The following is a 19460-nucleotide window of genomic DNA, read 5'->3' on the forward strand; positions in this document are numbered from 1 at the left end:
TTCCACTAAGAGTTGAGTCAAAAACACCTATTCTTTGTGAAAGCAACTATACACAAAATTACACACTTTGGAAGCAGCTCTGTAAGAGCTAGAATACAAACTGCATAAATCCCTAAGAACTTTTCCACAGCAAAGACATGACTTGAAGAAAACAAAGTTTTCTCAAGTCTCTGTTCACTAAGGAATTTTGTCACATAATTCTGGAGCCAGAGATAGACATTAAGGAGTGGGGTTTTGGAAATCACAATTCCCTCATTTGGTTTTCTCACCCTTTGTTCCTTTCACCACGTCACTGCTAGAACGCAACACCTAAAATAAGTTTTCTTAGATAAAGTTTGTAGCTCATGATGGGTAAGCACTTGGAATCCATGCACCCTGCCCGAACAATGCAAGATGCAGAGATAAGTATGTAAAGAGCTGACACCTCCCTCACCCTGCCCCCCAAAACTGGACCCCATATCCACAAACTCCTGCACCCTCATCTTGTGTTTACTGTTAAAGTTTTCCACAGGCAATGACAAACATTGTGGTTGACAGGAATTTGCCATCAGCTGTTCCATACAGGTGCATGCTTCCAAGGAGCTAACATGTCCAGAAAGAGGAGAAGGAAAAAGAGGCAAGGCTGTGGTGTTCCCTGCAAAAGAGTAGCAGTCTATCAGAACTAGCTTCCCCTGAACTGGAGATACACCTGCTTTTCTCAGGAACCCATTTCACTCATGGTGAGTCAGGCTGCTAATATGTGGTAGACAGCCAGGAGAGAAAGATCTGGAGGTGGAGTGACTGTGAGATAATAATAAATGGCATTGTAACTAGGCTAAAACTTGGCCCAAGCTTCCACTTGCACTGCAGTCTTACAAAACAAACTGAGAAATACTGAAAATACACTTACATGAGCAGTAACTCTGTGTCACAGTAGGAGCACTCCACTAGCTAAAAAAGACATGCTTGGAGGGTCCCAGCCTTCAGGGATGAAGTTCCTCTCTCAGGAGGGGAAAGTGCCTTTGCCAGCACAGGCTGGTCCCCAGGGGGTGCGGCTCAGGCCACGGCAGCTTGCTGCAGGATGGGGAGCCAGCCCAGGCAGAACTCCCACATAATGTTGGGCCAGAAACCTGGCACCTGACGCCTGCTTGCATTTTACAGCCTGGCAATAGCTCTGGATGACAAAAGCAGAGGCAGTGGAGGATGGAACATGAACCAGGCTCCCACCGCAGTAATGCACCATGCCTGCTGCAGCACACAGGGTGAGCTGGCCAGCCCCCAGCCAGCCCCCGTGCTTATCAACAGCTCTGGGTTATGAAAGGCATAGGAATAGGGCTCCCCCCTCTCCAAGAGCTACAGTTTGATTTCACCAGAGAAATACTGAAGGGGGAGAAGGGGAAGAATACCCAAGCACAAAACGCCACCATATGGAACCAAGCAGAAAGGAGAGCACAGCTATCTAGGAGGAAAAAAAAAAAAAAAAAAAAAAAAAGCTGAGGAAAGGCAGAGTCAGGCTGGGGCTCAGCAGAGAAGTGCTGCAGCAGACAGCTTTCTGGCCTGAGCAGCGACCTCCTGGGTGCTCGAGCCAAGTGCAAGCTTTCCAGGAGGATTTCACTAAGAGCACAGGGGAGAGTGCAGGAGCAGAAGGGGAAGAAAGCACCACTAGTGTCCCTGCACCTCACTGAACAGCCCTGTGCTACTAGTCATCAGTGAGCAACCCATTCCGGGTAGCTGCAATAACTAGCTCTGGGTTTCTGCTTAAACTTGACTTTGCTTTGATTTAGGGAAGTGAGCCAAGCTTACTCAAGAGGCAGAGCATGGCCTCTGTGCATCCTCCTGTTCCACCATTTCAGTGAGGGTTTGGTTGGTGGGTCTTGGAAAGCCTCTTTGTCTCTCTGCCTCTCAGTCTGTGCTGATGTTAACTACAGCAGCAACTGCCCTCATGCAAAGAAAGCACATTTCTGAGAGAGTTAAACCTCACCTGAGTGAAAATAAAATTCAACCCAATATTTTCAGTAAAAACAAATAAATAACATGTTCATCAGCACTTTAGATACAAGCAGCAAGATCTTTCACTAACCACCATCATAATGAAAGTGATCTATAAACCAGTACCTATACAAATATCAACTATCACATCTAAACAGACACTTCACTGGGAGTCTCCTTCCAGGGCTTACATACCCTTTTTTACAGCTGCAAAATTAATGGACTGCTTAGCCAACCTGAACTTTGAAAAGAGGTTTGCAGTACAAAAACCTTACTTACAGAACACATTAAATCAGTTTCTGTGCTTAGCATTATGGTTTCCTTCCTTATGAGCAGCAAGGCAGACAGGTTTTTCCAAATAATGATAATACACACGTATTTTAATACACATAAAGTTACTTAACAGTTCTTAACTATTTTGTACCACTGCCAGCATACTAGGGTGGAATTTACCATTCAAAATATATGATAACGCTGTAGGAAAGTTCAGAGTCATGAGTAAAACTTTTGGAACAATTACTGAAGAAGTATATGCTGCCTTAAAGCTGCAGGAATAACTCCCATTCTGACTGGACAAGAAGCTGAAAAAAAATGCTCCATCACTTTAGGGAGTCTGGTGAAAACTGTATAAACTTTCTGGGAAAACACTGCTAAGAAATGTCTGATTCCATTTACAGCCGTAGAAGTATGAAATAACTCTGCTTGTTTCTACTGAATAAGAAACTAATAATCAGTAATAGCATTGCTTAAGCCCAATGACAGTAATCTTTATTTCAGGTCTTGAGCAAGTATAGAAACATACACCCCATGCTGTGGGTGGGCACACAGGAACCCCTCCAATAAATAATTTCTGGAAGCTGTCTCATATGGTCCCTTCCCTTTGACCTGCACCACATCCACTTACAGGTGTGTCAGCACCTTCCACATCACCTTTGTGTGCTTCCCAGGCAACACACAGAGCCAGGGCCAAAACCACAGGAGTTGTACTAAGAAATCCAACTTTATGCAACTGCTGCTCACTTTTGGAGAACAATCATGGCCAGAGAAACATTAGCTCTGGCTTTGTCCCCTGGATAGAGCTGTAGCGGCACTCATTAGGAGCCAACCCACACACACACCAACTGCCAGCCCTGCAGCAGGCACGAGCACAACCCACTGAATCCAGCCCTCACTTGAGGCATGCCTGGAAGAACAAGCAAACATTTCAATTTCCCATACAGTTTATTTCCAAAGACTGGCTTGGCTCAGTCTTGGCAAGCATGGCTAGGCTACCTTCATGTAGCAGTTGTCCTCCTGTGCAAGGGCTTGTACAAGTTTCACTTTTTTCTCATTCTTACTGTTGTTTTCCCTCAATAGCTCTACTGGTCCTTTTTTAACTGCAGGTGCCAGTCTGCAACCCTCATTGTGAATGGTGTAAGATTCAGAAGGACAGGAGTTATCCACAAAAAGCGGAGGTGACAACTTGTCTGAGACCAGGAGCTCCAGGGGCTCTGCAGTTTTTCTTTCCAAGTTTAGCCCAGTGCTGTCCAGTGACTCTTCTGGTGAGCCACACTTCCTGCCTGCCACCTGCCTTATCACCTCTTCATTTGCCCCTGCATTTCCAAGTTTCTTCAAGTGGTTGTGTGTGTGGCAGTGACAGTCAGTATTTAGTCTGTTGCTGCTGCTCTCTTGCATTTCTTGATCGGTATCGTTAAAGTTGGTGGGTTTTGTTCCCTTTACAGTGTTTTCTATGCTATTAAAACCTTGACAGTTCAGCTGTAACAAATGCAGCAGCTGTTTGTCTTGGCTGGTATTTTCCTCTTTGCTATCACCAGACACTCCATTGGAGTTGATGATCCAGAGGCTGCCATCACTGCTCTGTGTGGCATGCTCATTACAGACTGCACCTGGGACAATGCTGCAGTCAAAACCCTGTACAATCAAACCTATGTGCTCATCTGTCCTCTGGTCAGGCTCACAGATTAGGGTCTCTGGAGGTGTTCCTCTCAGGCTGTTGTATAAAAGATGAATGACAGGTTCATATAGTGACCTACAGATACCCTCGCTGTCCTTGTCACAGTACGTGCCATTACATTCAACTGAATCATTAAAAGGTTGATAACCAGCTTTTTGAAGTCCAGTGGGGAAATAAATTGTATCTGCTTTCTTTTGAACATTTTGATATGTTACTTGCTTATGTATTTCTTCCTGTGGTAGGAAAGCTAAAGCACTGTCATTTGCATCCCTGGAGAAAGATGGAAAATCAGTATGTTTTGAACAGGTTTTCTGAAAGTCAAGCTGATTGTAAGGAGACCTGTAGTTGATATCATGTGTGTGATTGCTCGGGCGTTGATAGATTTCATCTCTGCAGCCAAGGTCTGGAGTCTCTGAAAACTCTGACAAAGGTGGTGAGGAGCACACATTTTCAGTACACGGAATCAGGCTACTGTTAGCCATAGACTGAGAGATAAGGGTATCAAAGCTCTTATATGTAGAGCTACTTGGTTCCTTGAATGCAGACACAAGAGTATCAAAGCTCTTGTAGGCAGAACTACAGGGCTCCATGGATGGAGAGATGAGAGTGTCACAGCTCTTGTAGGCAGAACTACAGGGCTCCATGGATGGAGAGATGAGGGTGTCACAGCTCTTGTAGGCAGAACTACAGGGCTCCATGGATGGAGAGATGAGGGTGTCACAGCTCTTGTAGGCAGAACTACAGGGCTCCATGGATGGAGAGATGAGGGTGTCACAGCTCTTGTAGGCAGAACTACAGGGCTCCATGGATGGAGAGATGAGGGTGTCACAGCTCTTGTAGGCAGAACTACAGGGCTCCATGGATGGAGAGATGAGGGTGTCACAGCTCTTGTAGGCAGAACTACAGGGCTCCATGGATGGAGAGATGAGGGTGTCACAGCTCTTGTAGGCAGAACTACAGGGCTCCATGGATGGAGAGGTAAGGGTTTCAAAACTCCTCTGTGCAGGGTTGCTTATTCTGTCCTTATTGGTCCCAAAGGATAATTTATTTGTAGATTCCTGGATCAGGACACATGAGTCATGTTGACTTTCAAAACTGCATGAAAAAAGGCTTTGATGAACTGTGTGTTGAAGATCTCTTGCATCCAGAGAAGCAGAATTTATGCTGGAGCTCCGATAGCCAGATTCAAAGGATTCTTCTGATTGTTCTGACTTCTTGCTGGCTGTACTACAATTGTACTGATCCTGAGAGGCTTTGGTGAAAAGGGAGACTGTGAGAGTAGCATCACATGGCCACTGACTCTGGACGGTGCTTTCTTGTGTGTTTTGCTGTGATGGATTTTCTGACTCAAGTTTCTCAAAGTTTTTATTCTCACCTGTGATGATGTCTGAGTCTCTATTGTCTTGCATGTTGTGCTCATCTGCCAGGAGCTCAATAAACATGCGAGCTAGTGCATCGTTGTGTTCAGTGTGCTCTCTGAAAGCACTGGCACTGCTCTCACCAGGCTCAAACACAGTGATCTGGCCACTAGTCTCTTCCTGGGTCTCAGCCTCAATGTCTGTTAAACATGCACAGATTTCTATAGACTCTTCAACCACATTTGTCTCAGGGATTAAAAATGCACTGCTGCCTTTTAGAAACTGCTCTCCAGACTCGCTGTGGCAACTGCAAGATTTCTCAATGTTTCTGATGTTACCTTTTCCCTTGAAGTTTTGGCTTGACAAACTCTGATCCAGACAGTTCTTGCAACTTCTGTATTTGGAAGTTAAAATGAAAGGACAGTTAATGTTTATGTAAGAGGAAACTATTTTATGCTGTAAAGAAGAGGGGGTTTTTCCTTTCTCTTACTTACATTTGGTTTTCCATATGACTCCGCTTTAACTCATGGAAAGGGAGCTTAATGTCATCAATGTAGCACAAAACTGAAAACTAATAAAGATACAAATAAGACTTAGGACATATCCCCTGCACTAGCCAGACAAGAACACTTACTACTTATTCTACTTCTGGTGACCAGGAAAAGGTATTTTTTTGCAAACTTTTAAATTACCTTGACATTTTTTACGACCAAATGGCTCTTCGCTGGATCTGGGATTTGATCCCACCATTCTTTCTTCACTCTGCAAGGGAAGAATTGAAGTTGTTTGCTCTAACTGCATTTTGGTTTCATCAGGGTACACTTTCCTCTTCTGTTCTCTCCCTCCCAGCCACCTGTATTAAATTGCAGCAACAGGAGGTGCTTGCTCTGCACATCTCCAAGTGCTGTTTTTTGTTAAACTAGTGCAAAGATGTTTGTACATTTGGTGTGTGGCTGCTCTGCACAACCACAGTCACATGTTCTTCTAATCATGTTTTACATGATATGCAAATCAGATACGATCCCACTTTCACATTACGACTAAAAAAAAAGTAATAGCAGATATTTAACCATAATCACTGGAACTCCAACAGACTGGGGCTCAAAACTGACAATCGACACAACTGCAGCCTGTTTTGGACGCTGTGTAACAAGCCCATTATAAAATTAATAGAGAATACTCAGTTATCTATTCAGAAAATGAGGAAGTGCCACAGATTTGTGTATGTAAAACGTTTGCTCACAGACAGCAAGATGAAGGTGCTGAGAAAAAAAATGAAACATTAGATTCCTGCACTACTAGACACACGGCTAATTGACAGCAATAGTGATTATCTGTGCAAACTACCACTCTGTAAAACCTGTAAACAGCATGATACATACTTGGCAAAACAGAAGTAACAAATTACAGACACTGCCATGATCAGTACGCAGGACATGGGAACAGCCAGCTGCAGAACGTCTTCAGCTGCTACCTGGTAATCTGTTAAACAAACACATTTACATGTGGTATGTGCATATAAATATAAATACTGACACTACCAAATTTACTGCTCTCCTTGTGCACCTTAAAAGAATACTCCTTTGGAGGATGTAAAATAAAGCCTCCAGCAGACAGCAACCAGAACATACACAGTGACCAGTGGTGAGGGTGGCTGGCACAGCTGAAAGGTCAGTGGAGACACTGCAGCAGTTACTGTGAGCCAGTGTGATGTGGGAGGCCATGTGTCAGCTCCCAGGGGCAAAACTGTCAACACAGCCACTAAATGGCATTATCATCTCCACCATAGTGCAGCTAAGCCTCTTGTCCTCTCTGCTGCTCTTCAGAGATTTTTATAGCTAAAATGCTGCTTGATTTGCAGGCTAAGTATCTCTCGTTCATTTATACCCGCTTGCTCGTGGCCAATGTTGTGCTTTAGTTTAAATCTCTCTTCTCCTTCCCTGGTGTCTACTTCAAGAAATATTTTTAGAGAATAAACACATCCCCTTTCAGCCTTTTTTCACAAGGTTAAACAACCCCACTTCCTTGGTCTTCTCTTCCTTAAGTTTCCTCAGGAGTTGCCTTTTTGCATTTAGTCTCTTTGGAAGCCTTCTAGATGTATCCACAATACTTTCAAAAGTACAGAGATGATGATTCCAGAACTCTCCTCTATAAGGAGAGCAGCAGGGTATGCAAGATATGGTTTATAAAACTATACCACCCTTTTAGCAAGCTGCTATTTGTGACAACACTTACCACTGTGAAATTCAACTTCTTCACTCCATTCACTCCAGTAGGCCGGGTAGTTTGTGTAGTTACACCTCACACTTGCAATGTAATCATAGCCTCTCTTCAAGGAGCTTGCAACAATTTCAATGCTTTTTGCCTGGTAGTTGATTGTTTTTACAGAAACCTGAAAGGAAAGTGAGAATGTTCACTTGGATTATTTTTTTTAGGAGGTGAAGGGTTAGTGACAGCAATTAAATAACAATAGTGTTATGTGTTTCAGTGACCTTTGGCAGATGAGCAAATGAATGACTGTATACCTAATCTGCTGTGTGTGATACTGCACTTTGTTGCCAAGAGCAGGTGATCTTTCTGACGTACCACCATGGATGTTCCTTTCCCACCAGAAGAAGCCCAGCCCTGAAGTGTGGGATTGTGCAGGAGAGTGTGTGAAATGCCAAACATGCCACAGAGTCATGAACAGTCTTCAGCTTTCTGATATCCAAGGAACAAATGAAGTTCTGGAACAGGAATACTCCATTTTCAGTGTCTGCCCTGTCTGCTGTGAGCAGCAGACTCTTCTGGGCTGGCAGTCAGAAGTCTCAATCCTTTAAAGCCCAACTAAACCATCCGGGGGCAATGCGACCTGTGACAAATGTGTAATCAGCAACATTGTGGGACTTGCCCTTGCTGGCCCATACACCATTATTCATTAAATACTTTCAAGACCTTTTAAGCCTGAAATCTCCAGAGAAACAGAAAATTAAGAGACCAGCTGTCTCTTACCTCTGCTGGGTGCTGCTTCCTCCAGTATTTCACTTCATAGATGACTGGCTGTCCAGAAAGCATGGATGGGTAAGTGTAGCTCTCCTCCCAACTCAGATTGAAATTACCATTTTCAGCTTTCTCAACGGCAAGATTTTTGGGGGCCCTTGGCTTAACTGTATGTTAAAAAACACAATTAAGGGGAATGTGGCAACGGAAAAGCACTGATGGAGGGAAGCAGAGACAAACGTTCACGAGAATTGCACTGCAGGCAATGCACTTAGCCCTCTTCACTACACTGTACCACAAGGCTAGAGAGGCAAAAACAGAGCAACTGCAAGGTATTAATTAACAAGAACTGAATCTTCAAGCTGGCTGAGCTACCTGCAAGTTCAACCTTTTAGTGCACTGGATGCACCTTTCAGCCTGGAAAAATGGGAACAACCTGCACCCTGGGCCATGGGATAGGCCCACTGCTCCCAACAGCTTAACAGCCAGGCTGTGTTGGACACCTGTCTCTTAGACTGATGGTAAGGCTGTTTACTCTGTTGATAACCAGCAGCAACAATCAAGTACTCTGAAGAGAAGCAGCTCATTGATGCAGATTCGTGCCTACCTAAGGTATGTGAATTATTTCTCTGAGCATTTGAGGTGACAAATGTTATGAACGAGCACAGTTCTACACAAACGATGTGCCTATGGAGAGAGATAAACTGTGTATGTGCTTCTGTGAAAGAGTAGTCATTAACTTTTTATCACTGGCTGTTATAATGCAGCAGCAATTACTGCAAGAATCTCTCATCAGGGGCATGACTTAACTAGCATGAAAAATCAGAGTATGGCAAAGACAGGAATGGAAGAAATTTCAGCAGGGATAGCCCAGTGTCCTTCTAGAAACTGGAAGGAGCACATTCCTCTTCATCCTTGAACTCTACAGCTACAAGTAAAATGCAGTAAAGACACATCTAAGCCCCTGAACTGCTGCTGGCTGGCAGCAGAGAGGGTACAGCTAAAGGAAAAAAACATTACTTATACTCTTTCCTTAAAAATCTACTGCAGAATCAGGTTTCTAAGCCACGTGGATTTTGCATGTAAGTCAGCATGGCACTCTTCACCTCTGATAATGAAAAACTGTTCCAGTGACATTAATGAGGAGTTAGCTAGGATTGCAAAGCCTGGAACCAAATGTCCTGGTGCCAAAGTGAACAGCTACTTACCTACCAGGGCTGGTCTAACACTGTAATTCCATGTATCAGTCCCATTGAACTGCAGAGCTAGAATATACATGAGGCCTGACACAAAATAATCTGGATGTATTGTGCAAGTGCACCTTAAACTGTCTTTTCCATTCTCAGGGACACACACATTCATTCTGAAAAACAGGCAAAAAAATTATGTGATGTTTAGAGTATGGCACACTATTTACTGAAATAATCAAGCCTCCCATTGTGTAGAGCTCATGAAATCTGAGGCAAGCAAGCTCAGTTCCTAGAAATGTTTAGTCCAAACAAATCCAAACCAAAACTGAGCTCCTCCAAATTCCCAAACAACCCACCCTCCCCAAACTTGACAGAAAAGCTAAGGATTGATCCCGAGAGTAAAAATTAACGCCCTTCGTCACACTTCAATTTTTGAAGGAGCAGGCTGACAGCTTGCTAGCATAGAAACAGGTTTACTGCAGTGTATGAAGTGAGGATATGTGGATGTGTGTGTGTAGAAATCATATGGAGAGGAAAAAAGAGAGTCCAGATGCATCTTCCTTTGTAGGAGATGACGACTGGCCCTGCTGCAGAACAGGAACAAGTCTGTGCTTGAGCACAGAGCTAAACTATAGGCAGAGTCAATTGCCTGGGCTCCAGGGGACAGTACCTTTCACACAGACTACAGGCTAGTAAATCAGGAAAGATTTCTCATGAACGAGGTAAAATTCTGCATGAAATGAAGGTCAGGTAAATTTGAGAGCCCTACGACTCCTACAAGTAGGACTTCATCACTCCTCTGTCCTATGAGTGCAGAGAAGAGCCGACCACTGAACAGAACATGCTGTTAATTGCAGCGACCCACTTTCCTCCTGGCAAGAAGAATAATCTGGATTATGTTTTGTCCCAGATACCCATGGTAGAGAGAGGGAATCAAAGCTGATGATGGCTATAGGATATACCAAGTTTCAACAGTGATAATGGAACATCTTACTAAACTTACGGTGGAGAAAGAAATTCTTTTCTGTAGTGGAGCAGGAATTCTTTGGAGCAATTTGTTTGTGCAGGTACCTTCCAGTGACAAGTGAGCTCTTTGTCATAGTCAGTGAAGCAAGCAAATTCCTCTACACGTCCTGCAGCCATAACTAGGGAGAAGCAGCACACAATGAAAAGCAAGAGAATCACAACAATAAGTTGGACTAAGCAGAAACATTAACTTTTCCATCTAAACAGAGCTACCAACTCACTATAGATAAAGGCAAAACGTTATTATCTCCACCTTGCTGGGGTTAACATCTACGGTCTTGGAAAGTCTGCAGTAGTAATACTGAAATAGAAGGGCACAAGTCCTCCAACACAGCCCTCCAAGCATAGAAAATCTGATTCTGACAGCTCTACCTAAAATCCATGAACATTTATTTATAACACATCATCATCCCATGTGCTACATACAAAAGATTCCAAAGCACAGACAGCAGTCATACCAAGATCACTGCTAGCAGGCATGTACTTTATCTACAGTGGTTCTCAGCTTCCCAAATACATGCCCTCTGCTCCCCCAAGTAGTTCCCCACTGCACAGAACATACTCCTGTCACAGGCTTTCTTATAGCACACACCTTTTCTTAATTTCACTCAGTATTTCCTGTTTTGTCTTCTACTTTTCATTGTTATGATGGTGTTTGGAAACCTGGAGAGATTTAGTCACCTTGTTCCAGGCATTGAGAGAGTGCAGAAAAGCCCAAAGTCTCTGCACTCCCAATGTTTGTATTTACAATCTCTTCCACTGGCAGTATTTAAGGGAAAAAAAAAAAAATAAATAAACAAAATTGGTCAAAATATATTTGTTAGAACTGGAAAGGGAAATGGAATACACAACCCTGTGTATCCCTTCCAGGCTTATTTTGCATTATTTCTATGCACTCCACATGAGTGAAACCAGGAACAGAAGAGGAGGAGTTATGTGACAGTAAGGTCATGCTGTCACTAGGACTAACAGTGTGGTACTGGAATGGGATCATTTCTAAATGAAGCCGTCAGAAATAGCTAATACTCTTATCATCCCAGACAATTATTTTCCTTTTTTGATTACTAACTTCTCTGTTATTGGTAAATATTAACAATATCTCTTTTCTTGCACAAGTTGTACAGATCTGAATCCTTCTCTCCTGCTTTACACCTCAGTTCCCTGTAGAAATTTAGAATACCTTTTGTTTATGATTTTTTCACTTTCAAGAATGCTTGAATTAAATGAAGCTCTTCCTGCTGTGTAGAGCTATGATGATTAACAGCTTTACTTTAGCTTGCCTTTCAATATACTGAAATTGGTATTTTTCCAATAGATTCGTAAGGGATTCTGCTTGAAGGTTTCCTGCAGCAACTATACGAGTGCCATATAAAGATATTATTTCATTTCACTATCGTACCTAAATCATTTTGTTTACCTGGCCCAATACATTATCAGCTCTCCATTTCTAGTAATTTACATTGCAAATTCAAGAGTAAGTTGCCAACAATTCATATCCTGCAAGTTCTTTGTCTTCAGCCAATGCTGCTTTGCAGGCTTATTCTTTCCATTGGGTTTCTAACTTTCAGATTATTTCTCCCAAGCAAAAACTTCTCTTGGCAAAAACACCCAATTCTGCTTTTCTGTAGTCCACTTGTTTTATTTATTCTGATATAACTTCTGCATACTCTGATACAGTACAGAATCTGCAAATATAACCAACATGATGGTCTTTTAGTGGACATGACACATGACATACAACGGAATCTACCAGACCTTCTGGTACTTCAATAAAAAACTGATGCAAAGAAACACTTAATTCTTCAGTACTGCCAATTCATGGCCTTTCACTGTCATTAAAATCCACATATCACTTTCACTTGCTTTTCTAAAAGGCTTTCCACAAAAGGTGACTCCCAAGCAGCCCTGGATCTCTCAAGTAAGCTCAATGACTGTTGTGAGGCTCACTTACACATGACGATGTCCAGGAACTATTTAAAAATTCTATAAAAATCACAACCTAAATTGTCTGCCATAGTTCTAGGTTTATAAACAGTCAGTGACTGCAGTTCACAGTTTCATTAGTGTTCAAATATTTAGAAAATGTTTTGGTTTATTACTAAGGCTAGACATTAATCTTATAGATAAGAACTATCGCTCTTGCATCCTTTGTGGATGCCAGCATCACAGTTAGTTCCCTTTTGCTCTGCACAGTCCCTGAATCTTTAAAAAAACCAAACAAACAACAAAAGAAAAACAAACCCAAGAATCATCAGAAGAGCAGCAAATTAAAGATTAAACTTTCACAGTTTATTTTAAAAGAACATTTATTTATTTATTTTATCCGGTTTTTATCCATTTTATTTACTTACCCTGTTGCTGTGGTCTATATTTGGTTACCATTTCTATTTTTGTTGTTAGTTTCTTTTTTTTTTTTTTTGCACTTTAAGTACTTTTAAAAGAAGTACTAACATTTTAAGCCCTTTAATGATGAATGCCGTTATTTTTCCATTTGTTTATGATTTTTCACTTTCAAGAAGCTTGAATTAAATGAAGCTCTTCCTGCTGTGTAAAGCTATGATGATTAACAGCTTTACTTTATCTTGCCTTTCAGTATACTCATGTCTTTCCAGAACTCTAAATTACCTTCTGTATTCTTTTCCTGTGATCTTCTCCCTTTTCTGTCTCTGGTACACTGTATTTTTTTAAAAACCTCAGATATTTAAGAACTTCCTTTTGAAACCACATACAGCACAGAGTTTGTTTTCAGTTCGTGTAGTTAAGAAAGGGAACTGAAATACTGGATTTCTTTTTTTAATCCTCAACTAGAACACTATGCTGGAGGAACTCAAAACATGTAGTTAACTAGGGGAAAAAAAAAATCTGTAAAATTAAACATTAATAAAGATAATTTACAAATTATGTGGGATTACCTAGATCAGATGATGCAGCCAATGCACTCTTGCAAACCTTGATCCTTCTCATTAACTCAAATCATACTATTTCAAAGTACATAAGAAAGTAGCTAATAAACTATCTGTTTTCTTAGAAACAGGCTATTTTTCTTTTTAACTATTGTGGGGTTTTTTTAAAGAAAAAAAACAACAAAAAACTGGATGTCACTGTGGAACTACTTAAAAACTACAGAAAACAAAGTGTAAGATTCTTTTTCCACAGAATAAAAATGCATTGTCAAAAAACATGATTTTATAGATCAAACTTGTCATCAATTATCAACTTGTCATCAATTGATAATCAAATATCATAACAGATACAAGGAAAAAAACCCCACATTTTCATATTCAGCTGCTGCCAGTTGAACTTCAGAAAATAACCATTAGCTAAAAAGCAGCATTAAGACTGAGTGCAGCTACACACCTGTCAGACCAAAAGGACAGGATGGTGAAGGACACCTGGCCCTCTGCCCTGCACAGGCACAAGTCAGAGCACACTACATCTCACAGCATGTGCCTTCAGCACTTCTCCACATCCCATCAAGCCATTTTCCAGCAGCGGTGATGGAAGAAGGAAAGGAGAGAACAAAGTTGTGTGCTCTGGGGACTCGTACAGATGTGCCTGGGCTGCGGCTGAGCACCTTGTTTGCAGCAAGGTGTCCAGCAGAGAGCACATAACGGGGAAGCAGAGAGGTTATTTTCCAAGCCTCAAGTTTCTTCTTGCTGTAAACTGCTGGGTTTTCTTGCTGTCCTGGTTTGAGCCAGGATTAAGCCAATTTTTCTTTTCACTGATTTTTTTTTCCTTCAGTAAGCTTTCTTTTAACTAGCAAATGTTTGGAAATGTTCAATAAAAAGAAAAAAATCCAATAATTTATTCTAGTATACAGGTATTTTTGACATTTGAAGTTAGTAATTTCGTATTAGTCAACTAATGGTAACAGTGTTATCTACTAGTCATGGCAAAATGCTGTGGATGAAAACTTCAGTACGGTAATTGAAAACATTGACAAACATACCTTCATTTGTTGTAAACGAGAAGAAAAGGACCCAGGCAGTACACAGGGCAGCACCTGGGAGCTTTGCCATCACTGACAGTGGCCAGGTTCAGTAGGACATGCTGTACTAAAATTCTGCCAACAGAAAACATTTTTATAAGCTTACATGGGTGCTTCACTTAGGGCAAAGCCACAGTTCTCCCTACTACCTAGGATTCAGATCCCCTGCAGTGCCTGATCCCCCTAAAGTTAGCTTAGGGGACACCACAACTGTAAGAGAGTAAGGTTAATACAAATGAGCTAGAAGACATTTCTGCAAAATTTTAGTTGCAGAGGATATTACCCTGAAACTGGCAGTGGATCTCTTTTCAGCGACTAGGAAAGCAAAGCTGGTGGTACATGAGCTATTAAAGGGGTAGGCACTAGACCAAGACCACTGACAATCAACATATTACCCAAGCCCTACAGTGCCATTCAGATAATCAAATTTAAGAATAAGGTGTTTGATTTATTGACTAAAACAATTTTACCCAAGTCCTATCACCAGCACCCTAGATGATAACATCCTCTCAAAAAAGATTTTAGCACCGACCTCTGAGCCCTGCTTCAACAGAATACAGATTTATTAAAACAGTAATTAGAAAGAAGTTGTAAAACACATACCTAATTATGTTATACCCAGCACAACTTTGGAGGAGGAAAATTATACAGCTTCTACATATTAGAATTCTTCAAGCATAGCAAAGCTGTGCAAGTAAACAGAAAACAGATTAACTAGTTAATTTAAGACTTTCAAAAAACTTATTTCCCCATGATTCTTTTGCTGCTGAAACACAGTGACTTAGTGGGAGATCACGTTCTGGATCAGATAAGGCAATCAGCTTTCACATCGCTAGAAACGCACGCAATGCACTTAAAATTTTGGTAAATTTGTAGGTAAAGTCACGCTACCTAATATGGAATAACCATTAATCTTTATCCAGTTCCAAGAGCACCAGCACATTGCCTGTCAATACACAACCATTTTGTCCCTTCCTCTCATACTCTTGGTATTTTCTTACTACCTGTGCACTGCACGTATACCTGCAACACTCAAGTGGCACAATGTTTTTGATTTCAAAACCTCCTGGTTCTCTCTGTGTGACTGAGTAATGAGGAGAGAACTTCTCAGTAGATCTCCTTTAGCAGGAGAATGGTTTTGGGCTTCCTGCTGAAGTTTTGTTAGATTCTGAAGTAGAGGAGATCACCGAAATCTGTTTCTTGGTGGCTCTGCTCCAATTGCAGCAGCAGAACAACCTTTGACTAATAGATTTTTGCAAAGGATCACTTTCTAAAGTATTATCTCAGGGAAAATGTAACGACCTTTCAGAAATATGCATGTGAGCATTCTATACACATCAAGGATGTGCAGCCTCCAAGGCACGTTACCGGAGCCATATCTGCTGAAATGACTCTTCTCTAAAACAGGGAAGATTCTCAAGCACAGCTGCTGAATATTTGTCAAATATTCAATTAGAATAAACAGAAGGTAGGCAACAGCCAGACTCTCTCAGTTGAGTAAGGGACAGGAAAATAACTTTTTTATCAAGATGACCACACCCTTCACCAATAAATATATCTACATAAATGAAACTATTCTAACATGTAGCTGTACAATCTTAGTTTTTTTCAATGTATTTAGAAGTACCAACACTTCACTTAGGATCAATCTCTTCTTCAGTATGTCAGATTCAGCTCCAAGGCAATTATCTCACAATCCAAGTCTCTGCACTTGTCAGAAAAGTCACATTTAATGATACTATATTCCTTGCATTCTCAGATGCATGATTGATCATGCTTTAAAAACAAGCTTCTAAAGATTAAACACGGAAAAACTCAATCTTAGAGGTTAAAGAAGAAGAATGTTGTTTGTGAAAACAGATTAGAATGGAAACTCATTTGTAGCCTTTGAGGCAGCTGCTGCTGATCTAGTAACAAAAGACATACTTGAGAGATGAATTTCTCACAAATGCTCATGAAAACTATTACTCAAGAGTTGAGCGTTTCACATTTGGTAACAGACAAAACGTGACTGAGCACGGTAATAACTATTTGAAAAGAACACAAGTGCCTTTGTTGCTGCTCAGAAAAACAAAACAAAACCCCAAAAAGAACAAACTTCCCCAGTACATATAAAAAACCCTCCTTCTTTCCTCCTTTTTCCTGGAATTCTCAAGAGGAAGTGTTCACTTTCCAGTTCACTGTTAGTAATACTGTTGCATAACAGGAGTTCCAAGAAACTCTTAAAACTTTGGCAGAGAATCCTGCATCACACATGCCTGTCTCGATCAGCAGATGGCAGAGCAAAAACATCTTCTCCATAGGAGAAAAGAGAAAAACATGTTGATGAAAATGGAGTTAATCCATAACTCTAACGAAACCACAAACTTTTTAAAGAATTAAAAGTAACAGTATTGGACTGTTAATCCAATGCAAAAGGAGAAACTTTTAAAATGGCAATAGCTTTCCTATCTGGTAGCTCTTAAGTTTTTTCTTAATATCAGATAATGAAATACCAATCTTAAAAAAGCAGTTAACATATACAAACAATAAAATCACAGCAAACCTAGTAATTCCAATATATTTGAGGAAAGGCGTAAAGGTGTAAAATACATATGTGACTTCCCCAAAACCATGAAAGAAATCTCTATTGAAGACAGAAGCAGGTCTACGTGATTACTGGCAGAAGTTATGTGCTTTTATCACTTACCACTTCTGTTTCTTTAAAAAAAATTAAAGATTGAAAATATTTCATTTGCTCAAGAAAAACAGTAACACCTTTTGGTCTGGGCTTCTAAATAAATTAGGGTCACATTTAATCTACAGGCATAATTTGCAAAACTGTTATGCTCACAAAGTAACTCAAGCCCCCTGACTGTACTTTCTACATGAGACTGCTGGATTTACCTTTGCTGCAATTGTACAGGTAAAGGACCACTTCCTATTTTAAAACTGCCTCTTTTTATAATTACAGTACATATTGTATTATTCATTCTGGTTTAAATAATTAGCTGTAACTGCAGAATAAAATGAGATACGCAGTATCTAGCAAAGCAAAAGTTCATCAATTGATTTTGTATCAGAATTTGAAAAGAAAGAAGTTAGGGAATAATTTCAATCTTTTTTTGTTGCTGCTTTTAATTTATTATTTTTTTTTTCCCCAAATGCCTACACAAACCAGCAGGCCGACAGGAACATAAACCATAATTCCTGCTCTCTGACACAAAGCAGTGTGGCTGCCAGAGGCCCCAGGCAGGCGCAGGGTGAAAAGAGTGGGCCTTTGACAAAGAGGTTTTCAGAGGAATTTGGAAGCTGAGGAGGGAGTCCAGAACACTTTGCTAAGATGGAGCTTTACAGGAAAAGGTAGACTGGAAGATACTGAGAAGTTCCAATAATTAATGACGGGCTAAAAGATAAAACTGGACTCGGTGTTACCTGAGCTGACAGTGAAGTGCTCCCGTAAGCATCTCCACCCACCAGGTCCTGCTCAGGAAGCTCACCTGAGCCCTGCGTGCCAGAAACCCAAACCCTGCCCAGGTCCTTAGACCACAGGTTCTTCAGTGAGGAGGCTCTGTCCCATTTTTTATCCTAAAGGGGATAACGACCACGTTCCTGCTAATCCAGCACAGTATTTCCTGCATCATTGCATCATCACCAAAGAAGGAATCTAACTTCAGAACGGTCATTTAAAAGAGCAAGTAATTATTTTTCATTCTTTCAAAATGAGTAATTTTCATGTGTTCCTTGTTCCACAAACTTCTTCATGTAGTTTGGGACACTTACCATTAGAGCCATTTTACACAACGTGCAACACAGAAATTATTTCTGCATTTCTGAAGCAGGACAGGGCACAACTGGATAAACCTCCCCGGATAAATATAGCAAAAGCCTCTCAAAACGAGCATATGGATTATCTTTAAAAAACTTGAAACTGGTCACTTGTTATTTTTGACATGCTGAAGTTTCCGCGTTCCAGCACATTTTCATATTGAGATGGCAGAAGTCAGGGAAGGGCAAAGCAACAGGTCATCTGGGTGTGTAAGGAGGGCAAAACCCTCATAGAACTCGACAAACTGCAAATCACAGTCTGCAGGCACCAAGAGAACTTCGGATAGCTTCTCACTTGGAACCGACAGAAAGTACGGAAACAGCTGAACTCAGACACGTTGAAAAGAAAAAGCCAAACCCACCAAGGGTGTGTGTGCCACGAGGGCCCGGGGCCCGCACCCCCCGCACAGCGGCCGCTGCTCCCGCGGGGCCGGCCCTGGGGGCCCGACACGGCCCCGGCCTCGCCCTTCCCGCAGCCCTCAGGCGGGATTTCCAGCTGAACCGACGTTCCTGGGAATCACACCCGCTCTGCCTTAAATCACTTCCAGAGGTTCCGCCTGGGCGGAACGGCCCCAAAGAAGTAAGGAGGCTCTTGCCAAGGACGAGGCGTTTCCCGGCCCGCGGGACGCCACGGCCCGGCCCCGGGGGATGGCCGGGGACCCCCGCCCGGCCAGGGGACACTCCGCGGCGACCACCGGCACCCGGCCCGCCCGGGTCAGCGCGGGCCGCTCCCGGCCTGCCGGGCCCGCCGCGCCTGGGCCGGCAGCGCAGCAACCCGAGCTCCGCTGGGCGCCGGGCCCCGCGTCAGCACAGCCTGCAAACCCGCTCCCGCCCGCGGCGAGGACGAGACCGCGCACCCACCTGCCTAGTCCGGCTCCCGGCCGAGGCGCGGCGGCGGCTCCCGCTCCCGCTTCGCTCCGGCCGCGGGCAGCGCCGGCCCGAGGCACCCGCGGGCACCCAGACCCACCCGCCGCGCTCGGCTCTGCCTGCGCGCCCCGCCCGCTCGCTGCGCGTCACGGGCCGCCCTGCGGGGGCGGGCACTGCCGGCCCGGCCCGGCCCAGCCCACCCAGGCCCGGCCCCGCCCACCCAGGCCCGGCCCGGCCCAGCCCACCCAGGCCCGGCCCCGCCCACCCAGGCCCGGCCCGGCCCAGCCCACCCAGGCCCGGCCCCGCCCACCCAGGCCCGGCCC

At 42.8% G+C, this 19460-nt stretch overlaps 1 protein-coding gene across 15 annotated transcripts in view; it reads right to left on the reverse strand.

The window, feature by feature from the left end:
* IL21R (interleukin 21 receptor) overlaps window positions 1-19240 on the reverse strand; it is a 58372-nt gene extending 39132 nt beyond the window's left edge. For 7 of the 15 annotated variants that reach the window (XR_007890844.1, XM_051631783.1, XM_051631786.1 and 4 more), the window contains exons 1-11: window positions 19132-19240; window positions 15067-15149; window positions 14425-14538; window positions 10453-10594; window positions 9468-9622; window positions 8272-8426; window positions 7516-7672; window positions 6663-6762; window positions 5973-6042; window positions 5775-5851; window positions 5619-5674 (exon numbers count right to left, since the gene is read on the reverse strand). Coding sequence is in view for 8 of the 15 variants with exons in the window: in XM_051631783.1 (XP_051487743.1) it covers window positions 5619-5674; window positions 5775-5851; window positions 5973-6042; window positions 6663-6762; window positions 7516-7672; window positions 8272-8426; window positions 9468-9622; window positions 10453-10594; window positions 14425-14494 (982 nt within the window). In the remaining 7 variants the exon portion in view is untranslated. Of the gene's footprint in view, window positions 1-2714; window positions 5675-5774; window positions 5852-5972; window positions 6043-6662; window positions 6763-7515; window positions 7673-8271; window positions 8427-9467; window positions 9623-10452; window positions 10595-11067; window positions 11267-14424; window positions 14539-15066; window positions 15150-19131 lie in introns of those variants that run through there. The other 8 variants (XR_007890843.1, XM_051631780.1, XM_051631779.1 and 5 more) reach the window with 7 other exon arrangements.
* Between the last annotated feature and the right edge of the window lie 220 nt (window positions 19241-19460).

Source organism: Apus apus, chromosome 14 (assembly GCF_020740795.1).
Source record: "Apus apus isolate bApuApu2 chromosome 14, bApuApu2.pri.cur, whole genome shotgun sequence".
In the NCBI taxonomy this organism is placed as follows: domain Eukaryota; kingdom Metazoa; phylum Chordata; class Aves; order Apodiformes; family Apodidae; genus Apus; species Apus apus.